Source organism: Solanum tuberosum, unplaced genomic scaffold, assembly GCF_000226075.1.
Source record: "Solanum tuberosum cultivar DM 1-3 516 R44 unplaced genomic scaffold, SolTub_3.0 scf00126, whole genome shotgun sequence".
Taxonomy (NCBI): domain Eukaryota; kingdom Viridiplantae; phylum Streptophyta; class Magnoliopsida; order Solanales; family Solanaceae; genus Solanum; species Solanum tuberosum.
Genome location: NW_006239051.1, coordinates 1,384,970 through 1,402,973, shown reverse-complemented (window position 1 = coordinate 1,402,973; position 18,004 = coordinate 1,384,970). Strand labels below are relative to the sequence as shown.

The 18,004-nt window shown below is 32.7% G+C and overlaps 2 protein-coding genes and 1 non-coding gene across 3 annotated transcripts; 1 reads left to right on the top strand and 2 right to left on the bottom strand.

Annotated features, from left to right (window-relative positions):
- The first annotated feature begins 3,617 nt into the window (after positions 1 to 3,617).
- On the top strand, positions 3,618 to 3,691 carry TRNAT-AGU (transfer RNA threonine (anticodon AGU)). The gene has a single exon. It is a non-coding gene; the product is annotated as a tRNA-Thr (tRNA).
- Positions 3,692 to 4,318: 627 nt separating this feature from the next.
- Positions 4,319 to 10,498, bottom strand: LOC102598956 (heptahelical transmembrane protein 4-like). Its single transcript, XM_006350561.2, has 4 exons — positions 10,323 to 10,498; positions 9,040 to 9,323; positions 6,739 to 7,009; positions 4,319 to 5,157 (listed from the first exon to the last, which is right to left on the bottom strand). Exons 2-4 carry the CDS (start codon positions 9,318 to 9,320, stop codon positions 4,507 to 4,509), a joined length of 1,203 nt encoding a protein of 400 aa, XP_006350623.1. The 5' UTR covers positions 9,321 to 9,323; positions 10,323 to 10,498; the 3' UTR covers positions 4,319 to 4,506.
- Positions 10,499 to 17,003: 6,505 nt separating this feature from the next.
- LOC107061240 (uncharacterized) lies at positions 17,004 to 17,674 on the bottom strand. Its single transcript, XM_015310113.1, has 2 exons — positions 17,380 to 17,674; positions 17,004 to 17,320 (listed from the first exon to the last, which is right to left on the bottom strand). Exons 1-2 carry the CDS (start codon positions 17,672 to 17,674, stop codon positions 17,004 to 17,006), a joined length of 612 nt encoding a protein of 203 aa, XP_015165599.1.
- Between the last annotated feature and the right edge of the window lie 330 nt (positions 17,675 to 18,004).

Genomic DNA, 18,004 nt, shown 5'->3' with positions numbered 1-18,004 from the left:
ATAGACAGTCAGTCAGTTAGTTTTGAGTCTCTCATCTCTGTATATATATAATATTCTATTTTGGGACTCGAGTTGCCTTTTTGGCCAGATTTTATCAGTTAAGTTATTTTATGTCCTTGCATGGCATTGAGTTATTCTGTTGAGTTAGTTTTCCGCTGAGTTAAGAAAGCCAGGCCAAGGGTTCGCTTGGGGTCAGCGATGGTCTCCGAGTGCCGGTCCCGCCCAGGGTGTAGGCTAGGGGCGTGACATGTATCTAGTATGCAGATACACATACAATTTATAAGCCAAAATTCATTTACGAACATATCTAGATATGAAAGAATTCATGTTTTTGATACAAGTAGATGACCAGATACCCATATTCTTGATAAATACAATTCAGAAATATATCAGAAGTTAATGTCTACCATGTTGATAAATTCTTCGTTAGATACAGATACATGTATATACCTAATAGACATATGAAGACTTACTGCATATATAATGAAAAAGAAAAAGATACATTAACATGTTTAAATACAACTGATACATCTAATAACAAGATTCAAAACTTGTGAGACTGAGATACTTAACATTAATTTCTTATACATATATAAGAAATTATGTTTAATCTTTCTCTCATTTGTATCTTTATCGCAGTCTACAGCGAAAATAATTAGTTAATAAAAATACAACATACCATCATGAATTTATCAAAAATATACTTGAAAATCCATAGAATTCATGACTTCAGTAATAAAGAGTTTGTGGAGTCTTCGACGATGAATGTGAACTGTTTGGCCGATCCATTAAATAACTTGAAAGCTTTCTTTATAATAGTACTTCGATTTGGTCTCGTTAGAAAGGAACAATACAAAGTAAGGTTTAGGTTCAGGAGGTTTAATTTGTTGGTCATGGTGATGATATCTTGAGAAGGAAAGAGTGGATTAGCCGTTGTTGAAATGAAATTGTATGGTGAAATTCTTGAATCGAAAAGAATGAGAGATAATTGAGTGATAAATATGGGAGGGGAGAATAAAGAGAGTGGTTGATTTGGAGTAAAAGAGTAAATCAAGGAGATAACTAATCAATTTAAGTTTTGAGGAATGTGGGTATTCAATAATATATGGTATAAAATATTAAAAATGCTAATATATGTAATTATTTGGAAGTAGAGATAATATTAATATATATGATAGTAATATGTATCTAATAAGATAGGTTTAGGATATATATATATATATATATATATATATATTTTGTTAGTGAAAAATTACAAAATAATAAGAAAATACAAGATTACAATTGATAATAAAATGAAGAAGTAAATCTCTTCAGGCTGAGGCGCGAATATCTCGCTCTCTTTAAGGAGATTCAAGCCCACTGCAACAAATGTTTTTCACCGGTCCAGCAGTAGTCCTTCTTGACTTGTCCCCTCCAGGATACAACAGCTTATTCACAATATATAACCCAACATCTCTGGACAAGAGTTGAGTTCAAAGCTCCACAAAAAGAACACTTCCCTTCAACTAATAAGAACTCTCTCTTTTGACGAACTCTTTCACTCTATATTTTTCTTGTGTGTTGTGTGTCCAAACCAAATGAAGACCACCACTATTTATACTAGAGAGAAGTCTTCCTAACAATGAATAGGAAGATAATGGGATAGTAAATAGTGAAGATAATGGCCTTAGAAGTTACATAGATTACAAGGTATAATGGAGAAATAAATAATGAAAATAAAGAGAGCGTAACAAATGCCTCCAACGTTCACTGGAACGTTTCTGCCAGCATTTTATGACCACTAAGTCAATGGCCAATTCATGAGTAATTAGGCAATATTAACACACCAAAATAATGAGCAAATTTAATAAGAAAAATAATATTAAAATGCTCAATCACTAACATATATTAAAACGTACAACTATATTTATGTTGATAACTTCATAATTTAAATTTGGAAAAGGGTCAAAAATTAATATTTCCAACTTTAGTTTATAAGTTGACTATATCCCTACTGGCTACTGTTAAAATAAAGTTATTCATACCTCGTCGTTGCAGAGAAATTATACTTGTTGATCAAGAAACCCATAATTCAGATTTTGAGTTATGGGGAAGTAATGTTGCAATGAATGGTGATCAACTGACAACTTCAAGGGGAAAGTAAGTTTTAAGAAAAGTGTAATTCAAATTCCGAGTTCTGGGGGAGTGTTGAAATTAATGGTGATGCTATGGCGGCTGAGTTCTGGAGGAGTTTTGGTACATTGGTGAATCGGCAAACACTTAGAGCTCGTTTGGATTAACTTAAAAGTTGGTCAAATCTACTTTTAAGTCATTTTTTGACTTCTGGAAGTGTTTGACAAATATAAAAAATAACTTAAAATAAGTTACGAAGTGTTTGGCAATGTAAAAAAATGACTTAAAATAAGTCCGAAATCAAAAATAGGTCTCCCCCTACTCTTTTTTTTTTTAACTTAAAAGTCATTTCAATTTGACTTTTTATTTTTTGACTTAAAAGCTATTTTTTTAAGCCAATCCAAACGGGCTCTTACTAATGATGCTTTCATGGCTCTCAAGTCTAACTATGATTATTCCATTCCATTCCATTTTCCACTGTTTTTTTTTAAGGAAGAGGAGAGGGTGGAGTATATGTCATGAGTTTTTTTTTTTTTTGGGGGGGGCGGGGGGGTAATTTAGCTGCTCCATCAAACTTGTTTATTGACCGGGTTATACATTAGAGTGGGCGGGACATTGGGTTTAAAATGAGGAATGAGTCTTTTTTTAAAATTTGGGTTAATTTGGGGATTTCTGTCAATTGAAGGATACAAATGATGAAATTAATAACGACGAGGATATGAATAACTTTGTTTTAACTGTAGGGTAGGTTTATAGTCAACTAATAAACTTAAGTTGAGGGTATTTTTGACCCTTTTCCCTTTAGAAAGTAGAGATAATATTATCTAATAAGACAATAACTACCTCATAATTTTAATTTTTATGTTCTCTTTTTCTCTCAAAATTGTGTTGATTTTTCTAATAGTAACTTTTACACATCATATTATATTTTGCAAGAACAAAGAATAATGATAGGCTTGGCTTTGAAATACAAACTCTTTTTAGTCCCATGTGAATCTTTATTTTGTATGATGCTTAGTAACTATATAATAGTATATTATATCTTTTATCACAAAAAAAAAACTTGGGAGTGTAAAATCTATGAAACTTGTTGATAAACACAACTCTATGAATCTTCCATTTTTGGTGCAAACATCAAATGAGTATTATAATACTCATTCCGTTTCAATTTATTTATCATATTTTTTTTAATCTATTTTAAAAAAATGTCGTTTTCCTTTCTTTTTTTTGGTAATTCTATAATTTTAATTTTCTACATGTCATACATTTAAGACATTAATAAACAATTTGGTACATTTGACTTATCTTTAATTTAAGATCACAAGATTAAAAAAAAATATTTTTTAATTCCATGTCAAACTAAAACAGTACAAACAAATTGAAACGGCGAGAATAGTAACTTTTTCTTGGTTCTTTTATCTTTGACCAAGCCTTTAGGATAATATGGCAGCAGTGGAATTCAAATTCAATTTTATTAAAAATCCACCATATTGCTATCATCAGCTCTCGTAGCTCAGTTGGTTAGAGCACCCGTTTAGTAAGCGGGAGGTCTTGAGTTCGACTCTCAACGAGAGCAAAAATAGTTTAATATTAAATGTTTTTTTTATTACTCCCTCCGACTCATTTTATGTAACATCATTTGACTTATCAATTTTAATATTAAATGTTTTTGTTATTACCCCCTCCGACCCATTTTATGTGATATCATTTGACTTGATACAGTTAGGAGTGTTCATGGTGCAGTTTCGGTTATTGTTTAAAACCAAACCCATTTTATGTGACATCATTTGACGTATCAATTTTAATATTAAATGTTTTTGTTATTACCCCCTCCGATCCATTTGATGTGACATCATTTGACTTGACACAGTTAGGAGTGTTCATGGTGCAGTTTCGATTATTGTTTAAAACCAAACCAATATAATCAATTTTTAAATTTTGAAAAAACCAAACCAAACGAGAAAAAAAAAAACCTTTTGTTTGGTTATTATTGATTTTTTTAAAAAAAATCAGTTTGAAAGTAATAAATTTGATGAGGGCATACGCATTTCAATATACACAGACACCTAGTACATGAACGATCAACAAAAACATTTTCCATCGTACCGAGCATATCCATAGTCACAAAAGACATTTTTGACCTTTTTCCAAACCTAAAGCATGAGTTTCAATCTTGAAATTTTTAGTTCAAATATCAGGCAAGTATAAACCGCGCATGTTGAATGAATTTACCGTAAGATAGTTGCAAAATTAACCAATCTTGAAAATGGTTCAACAACAAAGGGTCTGTTGACCTCTCATCCACTTTGTTTATATACATTTAAATGATGATGAAACTAATAGGCCACAAATCAAAATCCTGAGGAACTCTTCCCCTCTGGTGATTGATTCTTAGCACCCTTGTTGATCACGCCATTGCAGATAAATTAATCCAGCGCGATAATGTGTATAAGCTGCTGCCACTACAAGTACATGAAATAGGTTGTGGCTATGGCCAGCAATGTCAAATTTCCCCGGCATCCATCTTTCTGGAACTCTAAGGGCATAGATTAATGCTCCAACGCCGTATAAGGCACCCATCAGAACTTCATAACCAGTAGTATGAAGTGCCTCAGGTTGGTTCCAATAGAGAACCAACTTGTGTAGAATAGGTGCCACACCTGACATGCCCATCCCGAAAAATAAACCTGCTCGAAGGCTTCTAAATTTTGGCTTTTGAAACACAGGAAGGAGAGAAGCCAACATTGCGCCAACTCCCAGGACAGTGATAAATCCCAGGTAGAGGTATAAGAAAAAGGGGTAGCACATGAAGGAATAATAGACAGGAGGGTAAAATGAAGTTGATATCAACGCAGCAATACCAGCATAGTCGAACCTCAGCATTACATACGATAATCGCTCTGAATGGCAACAAAGTAAATGACATGTGCTGCTTGCCAATAAGCAAAACATTGCCCCACCAAGGAAGGCATAGAATGGCCACCGCGTTATAGGCTTCACCATTAATGGTGCTATCACATTAGCCACATCCTTCACACTATGCTGCACAAATTCAAAAAAATAGAGATATATCAATCACCAATGATGGTCAGAGAACAAATGATTTTCTGTACGTATCCTAGTATTCATCAATAGATTTACTAATGACTTCTGAAATTTCTTCATTTGTTGTGAACCAGCAGGTTCTTTAGGAAACAATCATTCAATCGGAATGATAGTGATAGAGAATACCTATTCAGGATGAAAAAAACTTGAATCCGAGAAAATCTCCAGCAGATGAAAGTCAGAACAAATGGAAGACACATAAGGGTAACACTCCACTGGTCCATTCAGTGGATATAACTTCACAAGAATAGGAGAGAAAACTATACTGACCTAATAAAATTATATCTGCTCTGATGAGCTTTTGTTGTGCAAATAATAGGGTAACACTAATAAATATATTGACATTGTAATATCCATGATTGAAATCTAAATCTTGTTTTGTTATTTTGAGAGGACAGTCATCACTATAGTGGTCATCAGGAGCGGAGCTAGAACCCATAAAGTTCAAATCCTGGCTCCACCTCGGTTGGTCATCATTTACAAATGCGCAGGCTTGGCTAGAGGAAATTTCCTAATGAAACTGATTAATATGTCACTTTTGAGGTCAGTTTCCTTATGTCATATTAATATCACACAATCATTAGATCTTCACATTTGCTCATATGCAGACACTTTAAGATCGGATGTCCATTAACAAGGGAGAAGGAATTTGTGTAAATCAACAAACTTCGGAAACAGAGGCAGAGAGTGGAGACATGACACGAATTTGCTATGTCACTTCATGCAATGGAGATGTGCACACTTAATACAAAGAGACTAGACATAAAAGGTGCAATGAACTCAATGATATTTAAGTAATCCGATCAGGGAAATAAACTTGACACCAAGCCATCTTCAAATATCTAGGTACAAAGTAAATAAGTAGATAATCCATTGGCATTTTAATTATAGAAAAACAACGTCTTTTCACTAACAACAGATTTCTTCATCTCTAGGTATAGGCAAAACAAGTATAAATACTTCAAACTGAAGCATTAAGAGAAGATGAGACATGCACAACCCAATGAAAATAACAAAGCCTTATATGGCTTTTCATCGTTCAAAGAAAACAAAGGAAATTGAACAGGTTTGATACTGCAACACATGCTTACCGGGCATGAAGCAACACTTAAGTTCTTCCTTTCCCCAAGAGTGAAGTAAGATTTTCTCATTTTGATATATATATACAGAAGCTTAAAATATTAGAAAACGAAAAAAGTGAAATGAAACAAATCAGCGTAGCTCAAAAGTAGATAGAGTAGAATTCATTCGAGAGAGCTTTTAGCTGTGAAGAAAAGGGATGAGAAATCAGTAATCTATGATCTAGCTTACTCTGAAATAAGAAATTCTCAGTCAGCATAAATATATTGACCATTAATGACATAAATTGCAAATTGCAAGGCACCATCTGGGATCAAGAATATGAAACTACACTAAAGAATAGAAAGTATAAATATAGCTGAACATTAATTAATGTTTAAGCTCAAAGGAAGAAGATCCCAACCAGTAATTTTTCTAACAAAGACAAGGAAACCATACCAGAACACCAACATCTGTATGATTGCTGTGGGAAAATCGATCAGGTAGACAATTCGACAGGAGTTGCAGTAAATGCTCTTGAAGTTTGTGCAAATCAGGCATATTTGGCAAAGAAGGAATACATGGTAAAAGTTCTGCTGGTAATTTGTGTATATCAATCTTCCTAAGCTTTTCAGGGAGATTTTGTAAAGTCTGAAGATCCACAATATCCGGGACCTTCATTGCAGTATAAATGGTCAGCACAAGGAAGAGAAAGAATCCTATCAAATGCCTGCAACACACAGAGAAATCAAGATTCAATAAGAAATTTTTCTTGGTTTTTCGTTTTTTCTCCTCAATTTAAATCAGATATTATGATAGAAGGATAAAATAGAAGACTAATCAAGCCCTAACAGTAGTAATAACTCATGGAGTACAATTACATTGTCAAACCTCATAGCTCAACTTAAAGAAGCTACCGACATAGATTATACAATTTGTTCAAGGATGTGAGAGGCCCTCCAGAACTCTTTCTGTGATCACACTTCACAGTGAACTTTGTTAGAAGATGTTTCTAACTATACTCTCCACTTACTGAACCCTCTTCTGAATCTTTTAAGAACCACTAAAAAGTATTTGATCAATTTAGTAGATGACTTAAATAGGAATCTTATCCCTAGGATAATAGAAGTCAATCATTAGTTATGCAAGAGGCATCAAAGAGATGTTGTTATAACTATTGCTAGGCAAAGCCCTGTCCGAAAAGAAGAAGTAGTCGACTGCCTTCCAAACCATTATATCTTCTTCTTTAGAGACAAACAGAAAAAACACAGCAAAATTGTTTCTGATTAATAATACAGTCATTTAAAGCAATTAACTTGAAAACTACATAAAAGTTTTACATTCTCATACCTAAATACAAAGATAAAACACAATGAATAATGCCTTATTATAGAAGCTATAGATTTGGAAACATCCAGGGAGCCATCTTGCCAATAACTATCCCAAGTACGACTACCCAAGAGGAGGTATGTATAATGAAGCTAATTTGGTCCTGCCTCATCTGACCCATTCTTTCCCAACGTACCCACAAACTTATAAAATTGGGATAAGCTCATGGACAAATACATGGACAATGCTATTAATCTCAGTCAAATGATTGCTCGCAGGAGTAACCACCCAGTTGCGGAATATTTTATTCTTAAAAAGTTCTATATTGGAATCTCAAATTATCCTTTATTAACCACTCCATACAAAGCAACGGATAAGGAACTAAGAGATACTGAGTGACATCATCTTAATATATGCAGCGTGGATTTTCCATTAAAAAGTGAGCTTTAGAGCTTCCTGAGAAGCTTTGCATACAAAGTTTCAGATTCAATGCCTATTGGTTTTTTAATAAAGAAATTTTTAAAATAACAGAGAAAGAATAATGAGAGAGAAAAATACTGTAATGAGGTCAAAGAGAACTATTATTTTGCTTTCTTGAACTCTACATTTACAGAAACAAAAGCAGTAAAAAGATAATAATAAACTAGCCTAGAACATCTCTACAAAATATATCTAAACAAACAAATTAAAATAGGAAAAAACAGCTAACCAACTATTAACTAGGATTTATTCAAAAACTAAAGCAGTAAAATAAAGTCACTGCAGTTCAAAAGCATAATTCTAACAATGCTTGTACCTATATTATGCACAATGAGACAACATTTCTTCTGCAAAATTACCAAGATTAAGTGTGACTGACATAAACGAAAAAGTTCCAAGTTTAGAGAACCGTCCAAGTTAATAATTGCAAGAACATCTTACAGAGAAAAGCATCATAGTGCATTTTGATGCATGTTTGTCTTAATCGAGCTAGAGTTGAGTTGGAATCAATCTGGAAGAGCGATACTAAGTTGAATTTGAGCTGGATGACTAAATGCACAGCTGAGTTGAATTTGGATTTAGCTAAGGAGTTAGTTAAGCATTGTGCATTCAGTTAGTTAGTGAAAAGACATTTACATGTATGGATTAGTTAGAAAGTGAAGTGAATTAGGGAACTGCAATATCTTCAGTATTACTGTGTGATCTCCCTCTTCTTCCTATTCAATTTTTTGAGTTAGTCTCTCCGATAGGTTCTCAGCTAACCTTCATATCTTTCGAATCTTTGAGTTCGTGGGAAATTGTGATTTGAATTCAATCACACTTCACATTCTTCTTTCTTCATAGAAATGTTTAAAATCAAGAAATCTCGACAAAGTTCCTAACTTGTTTACCACAAGCTATATAATATGAGGCAAAGAGGTATTATTGAAAGTGAAGAGTGGAAATTCTTACGTCCAAATATTAAGAGTCTCATTGTGAATAGTGAAAACACTGAGTAAGGCCTGCTTCACTGGCCATTCGCATCGGTAATGACCAAGAATGAATTCATTGTCTTTCAAATAGCCAGGCAAGGAATGATACTCCACCAGCTGGTACTTCACCTTCTTCCACAATCTCTTTCGCTTTTCTTCCTTTGAATTTGAAACACGCAATGGTTGAGTTTCAAATGAACCACTAGCATTCAAGGCCTCTTCAAGTTTTTCCACATCGCCCCCCATCTTCCGTTTAACCATTAACTGTCAAATATCAAAAAATACACAAGAAAACTGAACACATAGATGAAGCAACTGGAATATTATCAAACACAGATGCATAAAAAATAGAACTTTGAATTGAAAGCAAATACTCCGACAACATATTTGATATTCTCCAGGATCAAATATTCAAAATGCATCTTTCTTTAACCCAAATTATTGTATTTTCTGGCGGTTGTCCCTGCTTGTTGCTATTGTGGTCTTTTTCATCTGTTCAAAGCTAAGGGACTGTTGGAAAGTAGGTACAAAACTTATAATATCGTAGCCGCTCATGGTTATTTTGGCTGATTGATCTTCCAATATGTTAAGGTATGCATACACACTCCCCAGACCCCAGTTGTCCCACTTGTGAGATTACAATGGGTCTGTCATTGTTGTTGTATTCAAAATGGATCATTTATCATTATTAAAATTCAAGCATCAGATGTCTGATACAGGACACAACTAATCCAAATTCGTGCAGCGAAAAGCCCATTATGGGGTTTTAGCCCTCCATACTGAAGAGGACTCTATTAGCTCAAACCCGAGACATGTGGTTTAAAGGAAGAAAAATCTTTACCATTACACCATACCCTCCAATTGTTTTACAAAAGAGAATCCCATTTGTAGTATTTACATATAGTTTTTGGTATTAATTGAAAAGAATAAACTAATCGAGTCCAATTGAGCCTTAAAGTTGATCAAAAGGTCGTTCAGTTAGTTGGCTCGACTATCTGAACTTTCACTTATTTCTAAGGGTTCGATTCCTCATCTTGTAATCCGCTCCGCACTTCTCCTCCCCTCCCCTCCCCTTCCCCCAACTTTTCAAAAACTAAAAAAAATTGATCAAAATTTTGACATTAAATAAACCAAAAAAGGAAGAGTACCCAATAAAATTGAGACAAAAAGACAGAATTTTACGCAATTATGAATCGCAAATATAAAAGCAATACCCAGATACATGAATTGTAGAAAAAATAAACAATCAAGAATGAAATTTACCTGGAAGAATGGGAAAAAGCCTTTGAAAAATGGCGATTCAGATAATTGGACTAATATATGTTCGTATAATTCTTGCGGAGAGAATTTCAGAGTTGGAATGAGAAGAGAGAAAGGGAAAAACAGAGCTTCATCAATGGAGGTCCAACAATACCGGAGTTACAATAATAAAAATAAATAAACTTGGTTAAGGTCGAAAATGGAAAAATATAAAATATATGAATCTAAATATACATAGTAATTTAATTTTCTCCTTTCTTCTTTAATTTTTATATAACTGCACAAAAATATTATTATTAATAATTTTAAAAAAAACGTAATAATAATCTATCACACGTAAAAATAAGACGGAAGGTATTGAATAACAAATTACTAGTATAAAGTAACAATTATACTTATTTAATTTCAGATTTTACAAGTTTTAATTTATATATAGTAATGATCCCGAAAATAATTTCCTCTTTTTCGGAATAAATTAACTAAATTTAGTGGTAATGATCGAATTTGAGTGTATATTTTTCTTGTTAAATTTAAAGGTAAAATTTAAATACCTTTCCAAGAAGTTGGATCTAATAATATTTCCACACACTTTATATTTTTTAAACAAAGGTAGTGGTATGATTGAGATTTCTCCATCGTTAATTCGAGGTTAGATTCGAGCTTCTATAAATGAAAAGTTGAAAGTGACACCTCCAAAAATATACACTCTAATACGTGAATCTTAATTTAATCGAATCTTAATACTATAAATATTAAACCCCCAATAAAAAATTTGAGAACTCTTCTTTTAACAAAGGCAGGCAGCAGTCCTTGTTAGACCAGACTGCATATTTTATTGTGATTTTATGAGTAAAAAATCATGTCATTTTCATTTTGGAACAACATGTTTGATAAAGTCATATTGAAATGGTCTAAAAACTTTCTACGTTAAAAATCAGAGTCAAATATATTCTCAGCGTTATCGAATAAGTTCAATTATACGACTATTTTTGTTCCGTCTTGTTACACTTAAATTATTGGAGTTTGAGTTCTTTACATATATAGGCAAAAATATAAACAAGAAGAGAACTTAATTTGTTAATTCTTCATTGAAGTTGAACACAATCTAGATTTAGATTGTATAAATGAAAGTATATGTGAAGGGAACAAAAAAATGTCTTTCGTTTGTAGTTTAGTCCAAAAATGTCCTTATCGTAACACCGTTAATATTTTGGTTCAAAAATGTCCTTGCAGTCAATACTTTGATTCAGAAATGCCCTATAGTTACTAAATGGGTCGAAAATGTCCTTTTCTGAAGAAATATATTATTTTTTTCCTTTTTAAACACATATTCTTCCTAATTAAAATATTATTAAAGAACCATGTTCTTGTTTTCTTTCATTTAAAATCACTTTAACAAATAAAAATGTAGGAAATATTGTTTTTCTTCTTAATCTCATTTTATCAATTAAAATAGAATAATTTCATGTACCCTTTTCGACATATACCATATGTCATATATAAAATATCATAATATATCCATCATTAATTTGTATTTATATAACGATAAAAAATAATTATAAGAAAATAAGAAATATTATATTTTTTATTTTTTCTGAATTGAAGTACGATAAACATTTCCTAATTTAAAAAAATATTATTAGAAAAAAGAATATGTTAAAAAGAAAATAAATAATATATTTATTTAGAAAATGAGCATTTTTACCCATTAAATGACAATAAGGGTATTTTTGGACCAAAGTATTGACGGCAAAGCATTTTTGGACCAAACTACAAACGAAGGACATTTTTGCTCCTTTCGCATTGTTTAAGGGCATTTTTTATCCTTTTCACTATAAAAAAAAACATGACTTGTGGAATAGTCTATTATAGATTCATTCCTTTGTATATCTTCAGACAGACCTTACTAAATAAATAAAACCTCCCATTTGCAAGAGAAAAAAAACTACAGTTACAATACAAACAAGGCTACAAAATCATCTGGTAATGAATGACATATATCGGATACAGATAAAGATAACTGTCTTAACCGTCGGTCACATCTCTAAATCAATTGATAATATTTAGGCCTTCTGTGTTTGTATTGTTGGGAGGTAGAATGTACTCGATGAAACCATTAAGGTGTGTATAAACTAGTTTATCGTCACAAAATATTATGTGTTCAGCAAAAACTTACATATTGTTATAAATAAAGAAAATGTTTAACTTAGATTGCAAGAGGAAAGAGAGAAGGAATAAGTAAGGTAGAAAGAAGAAGTAAATATTTGTTTTCACCTCACTTTGATATCTTGCATTGCATATCCTTTTATAGGGAAAATATTACTTGGAGAAGTGATGTTGCTATAGTAAAAGGGTGGTGGTCTCATGACATCCACATATTTACAACACTCCCCCTTAGATGTTCATGTAAAAAAAAGAAAATACATATAATTATAATACGCATTGTTGTTGCCTCATTAAAAACCTTACCAGGAAAATCCAATGGGATAAAACCTTGGTTAAGGGAAAAAGAGTGCAGCGCGTATTTACTCCCCCTAATAGTGACGTTACTTAATATCTCGAAGATAACGCATTTCAATCTTGTATCTCAGCTTCTCAAAGGTTGACGTTGGTAATGCCTTGGTGAATATATCTGCTAAATTATCACTGGAACGAACTTGTCGAACATCTATTTCACCATTCTTTTGTAGATCATGAGTAAAAAAGAATTTTAGTGAAATATGTTTTGTTCTATCTCCTTTGATGTATCCTCCTCTTAGTTGAGCTATACACGCAGCATTGTCTTCATATAATGTGGTTGGGATGTCTTCTTTTAAAGGAAGACCACATTCTTCTTGGATGTGTTGAGTTACTGATCTCAACCACACGCATTCTCGACTTGCTTCATGGATGGCTATTATTTCTGCATGATTTGAAGAAATAGCAACCGTAGTTTGTTTTGTTGAACGCCATGATATAGTTGTACCTCCATTTGTAAATAAATAACCTGTCTGAGATCGACCTTTATGTGGGTCAGATAAATATCCTGCATCTGCATAGCCAATTAATTGTGAATCAAATTATTTTGAATAAAATAGTCCTAAATCAATGGTCGAAAAATATCCTACATCTGCATAGCCAATTAATTGTGAATCGAATTCTTTTGAATAAAATAGTCCTAAATCAATGGTCCCTTGAAGATATCTAAATATATGGTTAATACCATTCCAGTGTCTTCGTGTTGGGGAAGAACTAAATCTAGCTAATAAATTTACAGAAAAAGATATATCTAGTCAAGAATTACTAGCAAGATACATCAATGCACCAATTGCACTAAGATATGGTATTTCAGAACCAACAAGTTCTTCGTCATTATCATGAGGTCGAAATGGATCTTTATTAATATCAAGTGATCTCACAATCATTGGGGTGCTTAATGGATGTGCTTTATCCATATAAAATCTCTTTAAAATATTCTTAGTATATGTTGATTGATGAATAAATACTACATTTGTAAAATGTTCAATTTGTAGACCAAGACAAAATTTTGTCTTTCCAAGGTCCTTCATTTCAAATTCCCTTTTCAAACATTCTACTGCCTTTGAAAGCTCTTCGCGAGTTCCAATGCTATTCAAGTCATCAACATATACAGCTATAATGACAAATTCAGATCCAGACTTTTTAATAAATACACAAGGACAAATTGGGTCATTCTTATACCCTTCCTTTAATAGATATTCGCTAAGGAGATTATACCACATGCATCCTGATTGTTTCAATCCGTATAAAGATTTTTGAAGTTTTATTGAACAACTTTCTCAGGAATCTTTATATACTTCAGGTATTTTTAATCCTTCAGGAATTTTCATAAAAATGTCGTTGTCTAGTGAGCCATATAAATAGGCTGTAACGACATCCATCAAATGCATGTCAAGTTTTTCATGAACTGCCAGATTTATAAGATACCTGAACGTGATTGTGTCCACCACAGGAGAATATGTCTCCATATAATTAATATCAGGTCTTTGCGAAAATTCTTGTGCCACAAGTCGTGCTTTATATCTTACGACTTCATTTTTCTCATTTTGTTTTCGCACAAAGACCCATTTGTACCCCACTGAATTTATACCTTCAGGTGTTCGGACTATCGGTCCGAAAACTTCACGTTTTTCAAGCGAAGCTAATTCAACTTGAATTGCATCTTTCCGTTTTGGCCAATCATTTCTGTCTACATTCCTCGACAGATTTTGGCTCAAGATCCTCATTTTGTTGCATTATTTCTATAGCAACATTATAAGCAAAAAATTGTCGACAATTATATCATTTCGGTTCCATATTTTCTTGATGAGACATAGTTTATTGAAATTTCTTCATTATTTTCAGGCGCCTGAACCTCTTCCAAGGTTTCCTCAATTATTATGTCTCATTGCTCTTCTTGAGCAGGTTCTTTTCATATTATGACCATCTTGATCGTTAGCTCCTTTCCTTTTTCGAGGATTTTTTATCTTTGGAACCGATTGGTCTACCACATTGTAAGCGTGGTTTAGACTCATTTGTATTAATTAATTGTCCTATTGGGACGTCAACTCGAATTGGAGCATTAGCAGCTGAAATATGAGATTTAGTAACTCTTGATAGGTCAGTGAATGCATCTGGCAGTTGATTTGCAATATTTTGCAAATGGATTATCTTTTGAACCTCTTGTTCACATTTATTTGTACGAGGATCTAAATGAGATAGTGATAATGCATTCCAATCTATTTCTTTTTTCAGCTGCTTATTTTCTTCCCCTAATGCTGGGTATACTGATTCATCGAAATGATAATCAACAAATCTTGCCGTAAATAAATCTCCAGTCATAGGTTCCAAATATTTTATAATAGAAGGAGATTCATACCCAACATATATCCCCAACCTTCTTTGGGGACCCATCTTTGTACGTTGTGTGGAGCAATTGAAACAATACCGCACATCCAAATATTCTTAGATGGGAAATGTTCGGCTCCTGACCAAAAGCCAATTGTAATGGGGAGACTTTATGATAGCTTGTCGGTCTGATCCGGACAAGACTTGCTGCATGTAAAATAGCATAACCCCATAATGAAATAGGAAACTTTGTTCTCATAAGCATTGGTCTAGCAATTAATTGAAGACGTTTAATCAATGATTCTGCTAGACCATTTTGAGTATGAACATGAGCAACCGGATGCTCAATTGTTATCCCAATTGATATGCAATAATCATTAAAAGCCTGGGATGTAAATTCACCAGCATTATCAAGACGAATTTTCTTAATTGTATAATCTGAAAATTGTGCTCTTAACTTTATTATCTGAGCGAGTAATCTCGCAAATGCCACATTGCGCGTTGATAATAAGCACACATGTGACCATCTTGTAGATGCATCTATTAAAATCATATAATATTTAAATGGTCCACATGATGGGTGAATGGGCCCACATATATCACCTTGTATACGTTCCACCAGAAATACTAGAGATTCAATTCCCACTTTGATTACTGATGGTCTAGTAATCAATTTGCCTTGAGAACATGCAGTACAATAGAATTCCTTAAATTGAAGAATTTTATGGTTCTTCAAAGAGTGTCCATGTGAACTCTCAATTATTTTGCGCATCATATTAGAACCGGGATGGCCCAATCGGTCATGCCAAATAATAAAATCATTTGATTTAGTAAACATTTTGTTTACTATGGCATGTGTTTCAACCATGCTAATATTTGTGTAGTATAAGCCGGATGAAAGAGCGGGTAGCTTTTCAAGTACAAATTTCTTACCCGACATCATTGTAGTAATATAAAGATATTCATTCTTTTCATCACTTGTAGTCTCAATATGATAGTTATTTTGACGAATATATTTGAAACTTAATAAGCTTCTTTGAGACTTACTACAATATAATGCTTCATTGATTATTAAATTCGTTACTCCGATAAGTACTAAGTTAGCTTTTTCGGAGCCTTCTATTAATTTTGTACTACCAGATATTGTATTCACATTAGCTTCTTTCATAACTAAATAAGAGAAATATTTCTTATCTTTTAAGATAGTATGTGTTGTGGCACTGTCTATAAGACATATATCATCATAATTGATTTTGGATCCAACTGATGACAGGGAAATTTCCATATTCTTCATAAAAATAAAAGATATTATAAGAACGTGAAAAACTAACAACAACAAAAAACTTTAAGAAATTACACTAAGAACGTAGAAATTAGTAAGACATAATGCCTTAAGCAAAACATTTAAGAAGAACAACATAGTAGTAGATGTAATAGAAAATAACAATAATTCTTTTTCATAATTTTATCCCCAGTTAGATGATCAGTTCTTCAATCAATATTCTCATAAAAGTCCTCAGCTTCCAAATGAGTAATATTTGGAAGGCCTTCAAAATCATCATCTTTATAAGCAAGATTTGCCTCAATATCATCATATTTATTTGAGGGAGCTGCTTCATTATCATCATTCCGAAAGGTCAAGTGTGCCTCCACATTATTATCTTTTATTTTGAGAGAGGCTTTGATAAAGTTTCACAAATGATCAGGCGTACGACATTCACGAGCCCAATGACCTTTCATACCACATCGGTGACAAATATTGATTCTACCTCGAGAAGGATTATTTTGAGAATTTTTGTTACTCTCATGTTTATTTCCACCATAATGACGATAATTATTTCATCCTCTACCACGTCCACGTCCTCGTCCACGATCATGGCCACGATCATGATCACATCCACGAGAATTATTTTCTCTTGAGTCAGATTGATTATGTGTTGCTACAACATTCCCTTCAGGGAATGGAGCAGACCCAGTGGGACGGGCTTCATGATTTTTCATCAACAAAGTATTATTCTGCTCAGCCACAAGTAGGAATGTAATTAATTCAGAATATTTCTTAAACCCCTTTTCACGGTATTGTTGTTGTAACAACACATTTAAGGCGTGAAATCTGGAAAAAGTTTTCTCAAGTAAGTCATCATCAGTGATAGTATCTTGGAATTATACTCAGTTACAGTTTTAAAATCTTGAAATCGAAGGTGTATCCACTCACATCGAGCTTTTGGTAACACCGTAAGTTTTAGGTGGTGATACTGATCCTTCAAATTAATCCATAATTCAAGGGGGTCTTTCACAGTTAAATATTCAGTTTTTAATCCCTCATGAAGATGATGTAGGAGAAAAATCATGGCTTTCGCTTTATCCTGACTTGATGCTTTATTTTCTTGTTTAATAGTATCACCAAGACCTTTAGCGTCAAGGTGGATTTCAGCATCAAGAACCCATGACAAATAATTCTTTCTGGTAATGTCAAGTGCCACAAACTCAAGTTTTGATAGATTTGACATGATGAAAACTAAAAAGAAGATGAATTAGAAATAACAAAGTTTAACTAAGACTAAAATTCTAAAGCAAATAAATATAAATAGATCCTGACGAATGTTCATATAAAAGTAAGTTGATTATTAATTAATGTAACCATAGAAATAATGATAGTACATAATACTTAAAATTTGATGAGAAATTGCCAGGGATTAATTCATCGTATGTAGCTATTTAGTTTTCCTTCAATTGTATAATAATATTTTATCTATTTTAAGTCTATTACTTTTCAAAAATTAAATCTGCAATAAGAAAATGCATTAAATAATAATTCTATTGCAAGTATATAACATTAG